The sequence below is a fragment of the Arachis ipaensis genome, chromosome B6, assembly GCF_059453495.1.
Source record: "Arachis ipaensis isolate K30076 ecotype BB chromosome B6, ASM5945349v1, whole genome shotgun sequence".
NCBI classification, from domain to species: Eukaryota; Viridiplantae; Streptophyta; class Magnoliopsida; order Fabales; family Fabaceae; genus Arachis; species Arachis ipaensis.
The window spans coordinates 31,787,848-31,804,306 of NC_142441.1; the positions used below are offsets into that span (position 1 = coordinate 31,787,848).

Genomic DNA, 16,459 nt, shown 5'->3' on the forward strand with positions numbered 1-16,459 from the left:
GGCCACTAGAAAGGATCATTTTTCACTTCCGTTTATCGATCAAATGCTCGATCAGTTATCCGGTAAACCTTATTATTGCTTTCTAGATGGATATTCGGGGTACTTCCAAATACACATTGCTCTAGAGGACCAAGAAAAAATAACATTTGCTTTCCCCTTTGGAACTTATGCCTACAAGCGTACGCCATTCGGCTTATGCAATGCTGGCAACTTTCCAAAGGTGCATGATGAGCATATTTGTGGATTTTCTAGAGCAATGGAGGTATTCATGGATGACTTCACAGTATATGGTGATTCTTTTGATCATTTCTTGGATAACCTTGAAAAAGTTTTGGAAAGATGTACTAAATCTAACGGTGTCTTGAATTTTGAGAAGTGCCATTTCATGGTTAGGCAAGGCATTGTTTTAGGACATATTGTTTCCAAGGATGGTATTTCTGTGGATCCGGCAAAGATCAATGTTATATCTAGCTTGCCTTACCCCTCTTCCGAGAGGGAAGTCCGTTCATTCCTTGGACATGCAGAATTTTATCGAAGATTTATAAAGGACTTTAGTAAGGTAGCATTGCCTCTATCAAGATTGTTGCAAAATGACATTGAGTTTGATCTAAGCAAGGAGTGCATGGAGGCTTTTGACAAGCTCAAGGTAGCATTGACCCAAGCTCCCATCGTGCGAGGGCCGGATTGGAGCCGGCCATTCGAGATAATGTGCGATGCTTCAAATTTTACCGTGGGAGCCGCGTTAGCACAACGCGAGGATATGAATCCATATGTCATAGCCTATGCATGAAAAACACTAGATGGAGCCCAATCCAACTACACTACCACCAAAAAAGAACTATTGGAAATAGTTTTTGCCATGGACAAGTTCCGAGCATATCTACTTGGTTCCAAGGTGGTAGTGTACTCGGATCATGCGGCGTTAAAGTATTTGTTGGCTAAGAAGGAATCCAAACCGAGATTGATTAGATGGGTTTTATTGTTGCAAGAATTTGACTTGGAAATTAAAGATAGGAGTGGTTCGCAAAACCTAGTGGCGGATCACTTAAGTCGCCTTGAACACACCAAAGGCGATACCACTCCTATTAATGATTCTTTTTCCTTTGAGGGCTTGCAAGCAATCTCGGAAGTTATTCCTTGGTATGCACCAATTGCAAATTACTTGGTGTCTCGCACCTTTCCTCCTAATCTCTCCAAACATCAAAGGGATAAGCTAAAAAGCGAATCCAAATACTATGTGTGGGATGGCCCATACCTTTGGAGATGCGGAGCGGATCAAGTAATTCGGAGGTGCATTCCACAAATCGAATTCCACTCAATCTTGGAAGCTTGCCACTCCTCCAAAGGAGGAGACCATTATGGACCTCAAAGAACGGCAAGAAAAATCCTAGATTGTGGTAATATCTCCTTTCCTTTTTGGTGGCCAACTCTTTTTAAGGACTCTTCTCCTTTTTGTAAATCTTGTTTTCAATGCCTTAGATTTGGTAATATCTCCAAGAAGGATGAAATCCCCCAACAAACCATGCTATTTTGTGAGATTTTTGATGTGTGAGGTATCAACTTCATGGGGCCATTCCCAAATTCTAATAGTTTTCTCTATATTCTACTAGCCATTGATTATGTGTCCAAATGGGTGGAAGCGATACCCACCCGGACGGACGATGCTAATTTGGTCCTTTCTTTTGTGAGAAATAACATCATTTGTAATTTTGGGTTGCCACGATCAATCGTGAGCGACCAAGGCTCACATTTTTGCAATAGAAGAATGGAAGGGCTAATGAAGAAATATGGCATCATGCATAAAGTGGCTACGGCCTACCACCCACAGACAAACGGCTAAGCTGAGGTTTCCAATCGGGATATCAAACGCATAATGGAGAGGATTGTGAAGCCCAATAGAAAAGATTGGAGTGCCAAGCTTACCGATGCACTATGGGCATACAGAACGGCGTACAAAAACGCCGATTGGCATGAGCCCCTTTCGGTTGGTATATGGCAAAGCTTGCCACTTACCGGTGGAGGCGGAGCATAGAGCATATTGGGCCGTCAAGGAGTGCAATCTAAGTTTGGGTGGGGCCGGAGTTGAGAGAAAGCTTCAACTAGTGGAATTAGAGTGTTTGAGGTTGGAAGCCTATGAGAACTCGAAACTTTACAAGAAGAAAATAAAAGCTGTGCACGAAAAGAACATAAGAAGAAGAGAATTTAGAGCCGGTGATCTAGTCCTCCTTTATAATTCAAGGTTGAGATTGTTGCCCGGAAAACTACGATCAAAATGGGAAGGCCCATATCAAGTGGAGAAAGCAGAACCCTATGGAGTCTACCATTTGCGCCATCCCTCGAGTTCGGATATCTTCAAGGTCAATGGGCACTGTCTCAAGTTGTATCATGGTGAACAAATGAAGAGCAACAAGGAGATTGAGGTATTCCTTTTGGAAGATGAACCTCTTGGCAAAGAGCAATGAGCTAGTGAAAGTCCAAAATAAAACTCCAAGTCAACCTGTAGGAGGGACAAAAGACAAAATGTACATGCGGAGATTCTATAAGCATATATGTATAGCCTAAAACAAAATATGACAGTCCAAAAGATAGTTCTTCGCCTGTAAGGAGGCTCTCCAGACGCTCAACGAGGTGTCTTTCGACCTGCATCTGAAAAACAACAAAATATATATGGAATGAGAACCGGAGGTTCTCAGCATGGTAAAGGTGCCCGCATAGTTAATATAAAAGGTCTCGGGAGAGCCAGAGGTATTCCTAGAACTTCGACACTCAGATTTCGGCTTAACAATTCAACTAAACCAGAAATTAGGTAAGTTATCTAAGGTATTAAAGTTCTAAATCTAACTTTAACTTAACACTTCACTTTCTGACTCTTCTAATCCTCCGAGACACTGGTGGAACAACCCCCCCACACCTCCATCAAGAAGGATTTCTCAAAAAATATACACATACAATTCAAGCAAGGAAAACGCAGATAGAGAAGCATTTACAGCAAGTAGAACAAGTAGCAGATAAGCAAAATTAAACAGTTAAGCAAACTAAAACAATGCACACTCAAACAAAGCAAACAAATGCATATGATGTATGCCTGTCCTATGGCTGATGAGTCTCATCTGTCGATTATACAGCCAACCCGACATGTCCTAGTAGTTAACCATTGGACAGTCCCTCTATGTGCGCATCCCCAAGCTCAATAATATAGTATTCCATGGAGTCAAACTCCAAGCTCAATAACATAGTATTCCATAGAGTCAAACTCCAAGCTCAATAATATTCCATGGAATCAAACTTCAAGCTCAAATATAATATTCAATATTCATATATATATATATATATATATATATATATATATATATATATATATATATATATATATATATATGCATGCCCATGGGAAAATTTGGGGAGTTAAAATGCCTGGTCACATCTTGCGACAGATGGTCAACAAATAGTCTCAAATACACAAGCCATTCAAATCATTTCCAGTAACAAATTATTTCAAAAACCAAACAGATACCAATATTAAATATTTTCCCAAAATCAACTAACTTCAACAACAAATTATTAACAACAGCTAAACCACACATTTTATACCATATACACAATCCATCAATTATACATTCGGTTCATTCCTATCTTAAAGTCTTCTAGCCTAAGTTTTCACGTGACATTAATTATTAACTACGAGAAACTAAAACCATACCTTCGTATGGAATCAAAATATTCGAAGCTCCGGAGAAGCTTTCTGACCGAGCTATCAAAGAAGAAGAAAACGACCAGAATTGTTTGTGCCTCCTAGAACTCCCGTTGGCCGAACTCAAGGGGTAGAGGAGCTACTTCTCCGTCAACTTCCACCAATCAAAAGTGGTGTCAACGTGTAGAGGAAGAGGATACAAATACTTTTACCGGATTAGATTTTTGATTGGGGTTACGGATTGCAAGAAATCGAAGCCGAAAGGTTGGAGGAGGTTTACATTCTCACGCTTCTCTCTCTCGGTCACTCTTCTCTCTCGCCACTCATTCCTTCGTATACTATATATATATATATATATATATATATATATATATATATATATATATATATATATGGCAGCGTAAGTATAATGATGATAATAAAGTAAATGTTACTTATTTCTTCGGATGATACTATTATATATAAAGCTAATGATATAATAAGGCTAATGATACTCATAACTATATGTTACATATATGTACAACGGCTTTCCATTAGGTAAATGCCTACCGTCTTTTATATATATATATAAAGTTGATGTATATGAGTTACTAATATAAATGACATTAGTAACTTAAGGATGAAAGATATTTGGTGAAGTATTAGCAAAGCTAAGCTTACCAAAGAGTATCGATATTTACTCATATCATCGGATATCGAACTCGATAATAATATTATTATCTAAACTCTATTTTTAAATTTAAGTATCAATTACTCAAATTAAAATATACATATAAGTGTCATTACTTATAAATTACTAGAATTATAGTTTTAATTATGTAATATATATATATATATATATATATATATATATATATATATATATGAATTTGATTGAATTCAAATTGTTATAAAATTAGTTCAATTACTGATAATAAAATAATTTTCTAAAAATAAAGAACTCTGATTTTATAAAATAAATTATAACTTATTTATATTTATATTTTTTTAAAATTGAGGGTCGCTGATGAACGAAATTCTTATGCCGGTGTAGAAGTTAACATTGAGTTTAATCGTGAGTATAGTATAACCGATATGTAAATGTCGCATCAAACAATTCTAAAATCTATGACCGAGAGTATTAGTCCCGGGTCATTCTCCCTAGGAATTGCCTTAGAATGCACGTCATTGATTAGGAAGTCTTTTGTGGTTTTGAGAGTTAGTGCAAGAATTCAAACTAACAAAAGTAAACAACAATTAATTGAGATGAAAGCCTTGGCCAAGGGTGAGTATTGGAAGTTCCATCATTGTAGTTTCCTTCAATTGTGATAAGAATTAATTTTTGCTTCACTTAGTTAACCCCCTAATAATGGAGGAAAGTCAAGTGAAAGTAACTAACTTGAGTCACAAGTCCTAGCCTAATCCTAGGGAAGTCTAGCTTTAGTGCACTCCAAGTCAATTAGCAATTCTCAATTCCTAATCAACAATTGATATCCACTACTCAAGTGTCTATATTAACTCAACCCCTAAGGCAAGTAAGAGAAATCTACTCCATAGCTAGGGTTGTCATTTTCACAAACAATTGGCGAGCAATCATAGAAGACATGATTAATTTGATAGAAAATAATTGAATTAAAGCTATCTAATTCAAACAATCATCAACAATCAAGCCGTTGAATGAAATTCTTCAATTCATTAATCAAAATTCAAAGTAACAAGGTCACAAATCTAGATCCAAGTGAATGAATCAAAAGATCACTAATTGAAAGTAGAAGAAGAGTAGATCTACAACTTGTATCAAAGTAAAACTGAATTAGCAATGGATCTCACCAAGAAATTAAGGAAAATTGCAATGAAAAGAGTAAAATCCTAGAGAGAAGTTGGAGTTTCTCTCTATAAAAGCCATAATGTAACTAACTACCCAAAATATCTAGAATAATGTCTAATTGTCTCAATCTCCCTAATCCTTGGTCTTCTTATACTCTTCCCGCCAGAATTCTGCCGCAAAACAGGGCCTTCTCCTTGCCTGAAATCGCTGGTCACGTTTTCTTCTTAAAAAATCACGTGCGGCTATCGGCTCGTACGCGTCCCTGGGGCTTTTGGCGATCCACGTGCAGGCGCGCAGTGTGCGCGTGCGTTCAAGGATTTCTGGCCCAGCCATATAAACGCACCGGCTTCTCGTTTCGGCTCCACTGTGCCGGCTCTGAGGGTGCACATCCGTGCGTACGCATTGGAAAATGTGGGGGGGTGGCATTTGTTGAGGTAAGAAGCATGTTGTTGTTTTTTTGTTAAAAATATTGGGAAGTGGATACATACTCATGTGTTGACCAAATGTGTAGACCATATGCGCTGATAAGAAAAGAAAAAAAAAAGAAAACAAAAGTGGAGACAAAACAAAAAGAGAAGAAAAAGGAATAATGAAAAAAAAAGCAAGAAAAGTAAAGAAAAGAAAAAAAAAGGGGACAAAATGCCCCAAAGTAAGACTTAAAGACAAATCAATGCGTATGTATAATGATCAAAAGTAAATGTATGAGTATGTGAAAGAGTGAAGAATGGGTAGTTAGCTTAGTACATAATTGTATAGGATGTTATATAGGTTAGGAGGGGAGTTTAAGTTAATCAAAGGATTCAATTTTAGCCCACTTAGCCAAATATATAACCCTACCTTAACCCTAACCCCATTACAATTTAAGGAAAGACCTCATGATATATGTATGCATGCATAGAACAATTGTTGATTGGCTAGAGGAAGAAAAAATTTTGGAAGAGCTTGAAGTAGGGGAGGATTGAGTGATCAACCCTATACAGCGAGCGAATAGAGTGCAAACACTTACGGTCAGGGGTTCGAAGCTCAATACCTTGTTCCCGGCTCTCGCGAGCGCTCTTCATGCAAGCTATGCATATTTCACTTTGATGACAAGAATTGGTAGAATTCATACATTGCCCATCATCTTGCCCTATGTGCATATATATATGTTCTAGGAAGATTGAATTGCTATTGACCAAGTAGATAGTAGCATACTCCCTAGTTGCATTCATGTAAGTAGATTGCATCCCATGAGTCTCATTCTCTTGTGATCCTTTGATCTTTTGCTTTTCTTTAGCATGAGGACATGCTATAGTTTAAGTGTGGGGAGGTTGATAAACCCGTTTTTAGGGTTTATCATGTATAGATTTTGAGGGTTTTATCAATGGTCTTCCACACTTATTCATATAAAAATGCATAATTTTGTGTTCCATTCCTAATTTTGCCTCATAAGATGAAAACATGCTTCTTTTACATTAGAATTGATATATTGTAATCCTCCTCTTTTACCATTCGATGGCGTGACCCGTTTGCTAAGTGGTTTCAGAAGTCATAGGGCAAAAAATGGCTAAGAGGAATGAAAGAAGCATGCATGAATGGAAAAAGCATGGAAAAATTAGAGTTTTGGAATTTGGGCATGGGCGCGCACGCGCACCATACGCGTATGCGCGGATGTGCACCCTCAGAGCTGGCGCAGTGGAGCCAAAACGAGAAGTCGGCGCGTTTATATGGCTGGGCCAAAAATCCTTGGACTCGCGCGCTCACTGCGCGCCTGCGTGGATCGCCAAAAGCCCCAAGGACGCGTACGCGCACTGTGCGCGTACACGCCGATAGCCGCACGTAATTTTTTAAGAAGAAAACGTGACCAGCGATTTCAGGCAAGGGGCAGGCCATGTTTTGGGGCAGGCCCTGTTTTGGGGCAGAATTCTGGCAGGAAGAGCATAAGAAGACCAAGGATTAGGGAGATTGAGACAATTAGACATTATTCTAGATATTTTGGGTAGTTAGTTACATTTTGTCTTTTAGAGAGAGAAACTCCAATTTCTCTCTAGGATTTTACTCTCTTCATTGCAATTTTCCTTGATTTCTTGGTGAAATCCATTACTAATTCACTTTTACTTTGATACAAGTTGTAGATCTACTCTTCTTCTACTCTCAATTAGTGATCTTTTGATTCATTCACTTGGATCTAGATTTGTTACCTTGTTACTTTGAATTTTGATTAATGAATTGAGAAATTTCATTCAATTGCTTGATTGTTGATGATTGTTTGAATTAGATAGCTTTAATTCAATTCTTTTCTATCAATTTCATCATGTCTTCTATGATTGCTCGCCAATTGTTTGTGAAAATCACAACCCTAGCTATGGAGTAGATTTCTCTTACTTGGTTTAGGGGTTGAGTTATTGGAGACACTTGAGTAGTGGATATCAATTGTTGATTAGGAATTGAGAATTACTAATTGACTTGGAGTGCACTAAAGCTAGACTTTCCTAGGTTTAGGCTAGGTCTTGTGACTCAAGTTAGTTACTTTCACTTGACTTTCCTCCATTATTAGGGGGTTAACTAAGTGAAGCAATAATTAATTCTTATCACAATTGAAGGAAACTACAATGATGAAACTTCCAATACTCACCCTTGGCCAAGGCTTTCATCTCAATTAATTGTTGTTTACTTTTGTTAGTTTGAATTCTTGCACCAACTCTCAAAACCACAAAAGACTTCCTAATCAATGATGTGCATTCTAAGGCAATTCCTAGGGAGAACGACCCGGGACTAATACTCTCGGTCATAGATTTTAGAATTGTTTGATGCAATATTTGCATGTCGGTTATACTATACTCATAATTGAACTCAATGTTAACTTCTACACCGGCATAAGAATTTCGTTCATCAGCAACCCTCAATTTTAAAAAAATATAAACATAAATAAGTTATAATTTATTTTATAAAATCAGAGTTCTTTATTTTTTGAAAATTATTTTATTATTAGTAATTGAACTAATTTTATAACAATTTGAATTCAATCAAATTCATATTCTGGACAACACATACAAAGAGACCTGCCAATATAAAAAAAAAGATTAGGGAACTTTTGAGAGATTTTTATATTGAGTTTCTTTCTATTCTATCTCCCATCTATCTATCTATTCCAATTTTTTTCTTTAGTTATTCACTAGAACAATTATGATCCGGAAGTTAATCCGGGGCAAGTGTTCGAATCTATTATGACATAAGATATAGGCACTCAACGGACCTTTTTGAATCCTCTAAAACTCCTCCTGGACTTTAAATTTCAATTCAATAATTTTTTTTGTGCAACCTAGGTTAGGGGATTCAGATTTGAATTATATATATATATATATATATATATATTACATAATTAAAACTATAATTCTAGTAATTTATAAGTAATGAAACTTTTATGTATATTTTAATTTGAGTAATTGATATTTAAATTTAAAAATAGAGTTTAGATAATAATATTATTATCGAGTTCGATATCCGATGATATGAGTAAATATCGATACTCTTTGGTGAACTTAGCCTTTCTAATACTTCACCAAATATCTTTCATCTTTAAGTTACTAATGTCATTTATATTAGTAACTCATATACATTCAACTTTATATATTATTATTATTATTATTATGCTTGTACGCATATATGTAATATATAGTTATGAGTATCATTAGCCTTATTATATCATTAGCTTTATATATAATAGTTTCATCCGAAGGAATAAGTAACATTTATTTTATTATCATTATTATACTTGCGCCGCCATATATATATAGTATACGAAGTAATGAGTGGCGAGAGAGAAGAGTGACTGAGAGAGAGAAGCGTGAGAACGTAAACCTCCTCCAACCTTTCGGCTTTGATTTCTTGCAATCCGTAACCCCAATCAAAAATCTAATCCAGTAAAAGTATTCATATCCTCCTCCTCTACATGTTGACACCACTTTTGATTGGTGAAAGGTGACGGAGAAGTAGCTCCTCTACCCCTTGAGTTCCGCCAACGGGAGTTCTAGGAGGCACAGACAATTCTGGACATTTTCTTCTTCTTTGATAGCTCGGTTAGAAAGCCTCTCCGGAGCTTTGAATATTTTGATTCCGTACGAAGGTGTGGTTTTAGTTTCTCGTAGTTAATGATTAATGTCACGTGAAAACTTAGGCTAGAAGACCTTAAGATAGGAATGAACTGAATGTATAATTGATGGATTGTGTATATGGTATAAAATGTGTGGTTTAGCTGTTGTTAATAATTTATTGTTGAAGTTAGTTGATTTTGGGAAAATATTTAATATTGATATCTGTTTGATTTTGAAATAATTTGTTACTGGAAATGATTTGAATGACTGAGGGGTGTTTGCTTTGGTAGATGGGACCCTTGAAGGGTGGTAGAAATTCGAGTTTTAGAGGAGATACTGCCAAAATTTCTATAAGAATTGGAGTTTTAATTTGAAGTGTTATTTTAAAAAGGAAAGAGATTTTTATGTGGCTTGTGTATTTGAGACTATTTGTTGACCCTCTGTCGCAAGATGTGACCGGGCACTTTAACTCCCCGGATTCCCCCATGGGCATGCATATATATATATGAATATTGAATATTATATTTGAGCTTGGAGTTTGATTCCATGGAATATTATTGAGCTTGGAGTTTGACTCTATGGAATACTATGTTATTGAGCTTGGAGTTTGACTCCATGGAATACTATATTATTGAGCTTGGGGATTGGTGCACGAAATTGTGATGTCCAGGCTCGAACAAATCCTGGTAATGGCTCCAAAGCTTGGTGCTTTGATCTTAATTCATAATTGTCACAACTTCGATACAACTAACCAGCAAGTGCACTGGGTCGTCCAAGTAATACCTTACGTGAGTAAGGTTCGAATCCCACGGAGATTGTTGGTATGAAGCAAGCTATGGTCACCTTGTAAATCTCAGTCAGGCAGATATAAATGGATAGTGGTGTTTTCGAATAATAATTAATAAGATAGGGATAGAGGTACTTATGTAAATCATTGGTAGGAATTTCAGATAAGCGAATGGAGATACTTTCGTTCCTCTGAACCTCTGCTTTCCTGCTATCTTCATCCAATCAGTCTTACTCCTTTCCATGGCTGGCTTTATGCAAGGGCATCACCGTTGTCAGTGGCTACATCCCCTCCTCTCAGTGAATAATATGCTCACGCACCCTGTCACGGCACGGCTATTCATCTCTCGGTTCCCGATCATGCTGGAATAGGATTCACCCTCCTTTTGCGTCTGTCACTAACGCCCAGCACTCGCGAGTTTGAAGCTCGTCACAGTCATTCAATCATTGAATCCTACTCAGAATACCACAGACAAGGTTTAAACCTTCCGGATTCTCTTGAATGCCGCCATCATTCTAGCTTACGCCACGAAGATTCTGGTTAGGAGATCTAAGAGATACTCATTCTAGCTTAATTCATGTAGAACAGAAGTGTTTGTCAGGCACGCGTTCATAGGGGAGAATGGTGATGAGCATCACACATAATCATCACCTTCATCACGTTCTTGGGTGCGAATAGATATCTTAGAAACGAAATAAGAAGAATTGAATGGAAAACAGTAGTACTTTGCATTAATCTTTGAGGAACAGCAGAGCTCCACACCTTAATCTATGGAGTGTAGAAACTCTACCGTATGAAAATACATAAGTGAAGGTCCAGGCATGGCCGAGATGGCCAGCCCCCTAAACGAGATCAATAGTCTCCTAAGATGAACAATGGAATAAAACTGAGACCAAAGATGGTCAAAAAGACGTCTAATACAATAGTAAGAGGTCCTATTTATAATAAACTAGTCACTAGGGTTTACATGAGTGAGTAATTGATGCATAAATCCACTTCCTGGGCCCACTTAGTGTGTGTTTGGGCTGAGCTTAAGTGTAGCACGTGCAGAGGCCATTTGTGGAGTTGAACGCCAGTTTCTGTGCCAGTTTGGGCGTTCAACTCTGGTTTTGGATTCTTACTAAAAACATACTAAAAACAATGTCAAAAAGCGTATAAATTATCCGCTCATCACAACACCAAACTTAAATTGTTGCTTGTCCCCAAGCAACTTAAAAATCAAATAGGATAAAAAGAAGAGAATATACTATAAATTCCAAACTATCAATGAAACAGAGCTCCAATCATATGAGCGGGACTTATAGCTTTTTGCCTCTTGAATAGTTTTGGCATCTCACTTTATCCATTGAGGTTCAGAATGATTGGCATCTATAGGAACTTCAGAGTTCAGATAGTGTTATTGATTCTCCTAGTTCAGTATGATGATTCTTGAACACAGCTTCTTTATGAGTCTTGGCCGTGGCCCTAAGCACTTTGTTTTCCAGTATTACCACCAGATACATAAATGCCACAGACACATAATTGGGTGAACCTTTTCAGATTGTGACTCAGCCTTGCTAAAGTCCCCAATTAGAGGTGTCCAGGATTCTTAAGCACACTCTTTGTTTTTGCTTTGGACCTTGACTTTAACCGCTCAGTCTCAAGTTTTCACTTGACACCTACACGCCACAAGCACATGGTTAGGGACAGCTTGGTTTAGCCGCTTAGACCAGGATTTTATTCCTTTAGGCCCTCCTATCCACTGATGCTCAAAGCCTTGGGATCCTTTTTATTTGCCCTTGCCTTTTGGTTTTAAGGGTTATTGGCTTTTTCTGCTTGCTTTTTCTTTTTCTTTCTATTTTTTTTCGCCTATTTTTTTTCCTGTAAGCTTTGTTCTTTGCTGCTTTTTCTTGCTTCAAGAATCATTTTTATGATTTTTCAGATTATCAAATAACATGTCTCCTAGTCCTCATTCTTTCAAGAGCCAACATATTTAACATTCTTAAACAACAACTTCAAAAGACATATGCACTGTTCAAGCATACATTCAGAAAACAAGAAGCATTGTCACCACATCAATATAATTAAGCTAAGTTCAAGGATAAATTCGAAACTCATGTACTTCTTATTCTTTTGAATTAAAACATTTTTCATTTAAGAGAGGTGATGGATTCATAGGACATTCATATCTTTAAGACAAAGTTACTAACTACTAATGATCATGTAATGAAGACATAGATAAGCACATAACATAGAAAACGAAAAACAGAAGAAAGAAGAACAAGGAATGAATCCACCTTAGTGATGGTGGCGTTTCCTTCTTGAGGAACCAATGATGTCCTTGAGCTCTTCTATGTCTCTTCCTTGTCTTTGTTGCTCCTCCCTCATTGCTTTTTGATCTTCTCTTATTTCATGGAGCATGATGGAGTGCTCTTGATGTTCCACCCTTAGTTGTCCCATATTGGAACTCAATTCTCCTAGGGAGGTGTTGATTTGCTCCCAATAGTTTTGTGGAGGAAAGTGCATTTGAGGCATCTCAGGGATCTCATGGAAGTGAGCTTCTTGCGCCTCTTGAGCTCCATGACTGGGCTCTCTTGCTTGCTCCATCTTTTTCTTAGTGATGGGCTTGTCCTCTTTGATGAGGATATCTCCCTCTATGTCAATCCCAGCCGAATTGCATAGGTGGCAAATGAGGTGAGGGAAGGCTAACCTTGCCATGGTGGAGGACTTGTCAGCCACCTTGTAGAGTTCTTGAGGTATAATCTCATGAACTTCCACCTCTTCTCCAATCATGATGCTATGGATCATGATGGCTCGGTCTATAGTAACTTCAGACCGGTTGCTAGTGGGAATGATTGAGCATTGAATAAACTCCAACCATCCTCTAGCTATAGGCTTGAGGTCCAATCTTCTTAGTTGAACCGGCTTGCCTTTGGAGTCAATCTTCCATTGAGCTCCTTCTACACATATGTCCATAAGGACTTGGTCCAACCTTTGATCAAAGTTGACTCTCCTTGTGTAGGGGCGTGCGTTCTCTTCCATGTATGGCAAGTTAAACGCCAACCTCACATTCTCCGGACTAAAATCTAAGTATTTCCCCCGAACCATTGTAACATAGTTCTTTGGATCCGGGTTCTTACTTTGATCATGGTTCTTGGTGATCCATGCATTGGCATAGAACTCTTGAACCATTAGGATGCCGACTTGTTGGATGGGATTTGTTAGAACTTCCCAACCTCTTCTTTGAATTTCATGTCGGATCTCCGGATACTCATTTCTTTTGAGTTTAAAAGGGACCTCAGGGATCACCTTCTTCTTGGCCACAACATCATAGAAGTGGTCTTGATGGGCTTTGGAGATGAATCTTTCCATCTCCCATGACTCGGATGTGGAAGCTTTTATCTTTCCTTTCCTTCTTCTAGAGGATTCTCCGGTCTTAGGTGCCATCAATGGTAATGGAAAAACAAAAAAGCTATGCCTTTACCACACCAAACTTAGAATATTGCTCGCCCTCGAGCAATAAACAAAAGAATAGAAGAAGAAGAAGAAGAAATATGGAGAGGGAGAGGGAGATATGGTTTCGGCTAAGGAGAGTGTAGAGGGGTGTGTTGTGTGAATTTGATGAAGAATGGAGGTCTTTATATAGGGAAGGGAGGGGGGGTTAAGGTTCGGCCATATGGGTGGGTTTGGGTGGGAAATTGGTTTTGAATTTTGAAGGTAGGTGGAGTTTATGAGGTAGGTTTATGGGGAAGAGTGGATGGATGTGAGTGGTGAAGAGGTGATGGGGAAGAGAGTTTGAGGTGATTGATGAGGGGTTTTTAGGGAAGAGTGTTTATGGGGTTGTGTGAAAGAGAGTGGTGAGAAGAAGTGAGTGGAGGTAGGTGGGGATCCTGTGGGGTCCACAGATCCTGAGTGGATCCTGTGGGGTCCACAGATCCTAAGATGATCCTGTGGGGTCCACAGATCCTGAGTGGATCCTGTGGGGTCCACAGATCCTGAGGTGTTCAAGGATTTACATCCCTGCACCCATTAGGCATGTAAAAATGCCTTTGTATCCAACTCTGGGCGTTCAGCGCCAGGTTGGTGGCCATTTTGGGCGTTCAACGCCCAACTGTGTGCCATTTCTGGCGTTGAACGCCAGAACCATGCCTGTTCTGGCGTTCAGCGCCCAGAAGCTGCCCATTTTGGGCGTTCAGCGCCAGAACCATGCTCTGTTCTGGCGCTGAACACCAGACAGATGCTCCTCCAGGGTGTGATTTTTCTTCTGCTGTTTTTGATTCCGTTTTCAATTTTTATATTTATTTTGTGACTCCACATGATCATGAACCTAAGAAAACATGAAAAACAATAAAAATAAGAATTAGATAAACATTGGGTTGCCTCCCAACAAGCGCTTCTTTAATGTCAATAGCTTGACAGTGGGCTCTCATGGAGCCTCACAGATGTGCAGAGCTTTGTTGAGACTCTCCAACACCAAACTTAGAGTTTGGATATGGGAGTTCAACACCAAACTTAGAGTTTGGTTGTGGCCTCCCAACACCAAACTTAGAGTTTGACTGTGGGGGCTCTGGTTGACTCTGCTTGGAGAGAAGCTTTTGCTGCTTCCTCTCCATGGTTGCAGAGGGAGATCCTTGAGTTTTGAATACAAGGGAGTTCTCATTCCATTGAAGGAATATTTCACCTCTGTCAACATCAATCACAGCTCTTGCTGTGGCCAGGAAAGGTCTTTCTAGGATGATGGATTCATCCTCTTCCTTTCCAGTATCCAGGACTATGAAATCAGTAGGTATGTAAAGGCCCTCAACCTTTACTAATACATCTTCTACTTGTCCATAAGCCTGTTTTCTTGAGCTGTCTGCCATCTCTAGTGAGATTTTAGCAGCTTGCACCCCATAGATTCCCAGTTTCTCTATTACAGAGAGGGGCATGAGGTTTATTCCTGAACCAAGGTCACACAGAGCCTTAAAGATCATGGTGCCTATGGTACAAGGGATTATGAACTTTCCAGGATCCTGTCTCTTCTGAGGCAATGTCAGTTGATCCAGATCACTTAGTTCATTGATAAACAAGGGAGGTTCAACTTCCCAAGTATCAATGCCAAATAATTTGGCATTTAGCTTCATGATTGCACCAAGAAACTTGGCAGCTTGCTCTTCAGTAACATCCTCATTCTCTTCAGAAGAGGAATACTCATCAGAGCTCATGAAGGGCATAAGGAGGTTCAATGGGATCTCTATGGTCTCTAGATGAGCCCCAGAGTCCTTTGGTTCCTCAGAGGGAAGCTCCTTATTGATCACTGGACGTCCCAGGAGGTCTTCCTCCTTGGGATTCACGTCCTCTCCTCTCCTCACAGGTTCGGCCATGGCGCTTATGTCAATGGCCTTGCACTCTCCTTTTGGGTTCTCTTCTGTATTGCTTGGGAGAGTACTAGGAGGGATTTCAGTGATCCTTTTACTCAGCTGGCCCACTTGTGCTTCCAGATTTCTAATGGAAGACCTTGTTTCATTCATGAAACTTACAGTGGCCTTAGATAGATCAGAGACTAGATTTGCTAAATTAGAAGCATTTTGTTCAGAGTTCTCTGTCTGTTGCTGAGTTGATGATGGACAAGGTTTGCTATTGCTAAACCTGTTTCTTCCACCATTATTAAAGCCTTGTTGGGGCTTTTGATCCTTCCATGAGAAATTTGGATGATTTCTCCATGTTGAGTTATAGGTGTTTCCATAAGGTTCACCTAAGTAGTTCACCTCTGCTATTGCAGGGTTCTCAGGATCATAGGCTTCTTCTTCAGAAGATGCCTCTTGAGTACTGTTGGGTGCAGCTTGCATTTTATGCAGACTCTGAGAAATCATATTGACTTGCTGAGTCAATATTTTGTTCTGAGCCAATATGGCATTCAGAGTATCAACTTCAAGAACTCCCTTCTTCATAGGCATCCCATTGCTTACAGGATTCCTTTCAGAAGTGTACATGAACTGGTTATTAGCAACCATGTCAATGAGTTCTTGAGCTTCTGCAGGCGTCTTCTTTAGGTGAATGGATCCACCTGCAGAAGTGTCCAGTGACATCTTTGATAGCTCAGATAAACCATCATAGAATATATCCAGGATGATCCATTCTGA

General features: G+C 38.8%; 1 protein-coding gene across 1 annotated transcript; it reads left to right on the plus strand.

Moving 5' to 3' along the window:
* The first annotated feature begins 1,925 nt into the window (after positions 1-1,925).
* Positions 1,926-2,462, plus strand: LOC148555053 (uncharacterized). The gene has a single exon (XM_088490584.1). The coding sequence runs from the start codon at positions 1,926-1,928 to the stop codon at positions 2,460-2,462; it is 537 nt and encodes a 178-aa protein (XP_088346710.1).
* Positions 2,463-16,459: the final 13,997 nt, after the last annotated feature.

Excerpts from the sequence above, each read along its gene's own strand:
- LOC148555053 (XM_088490584.1), top strand. The coding sequence starts at position 1,926 with ATGCACTATGGGCATACAGAACGGCGTACAAAAACGCCGATTGGCATG.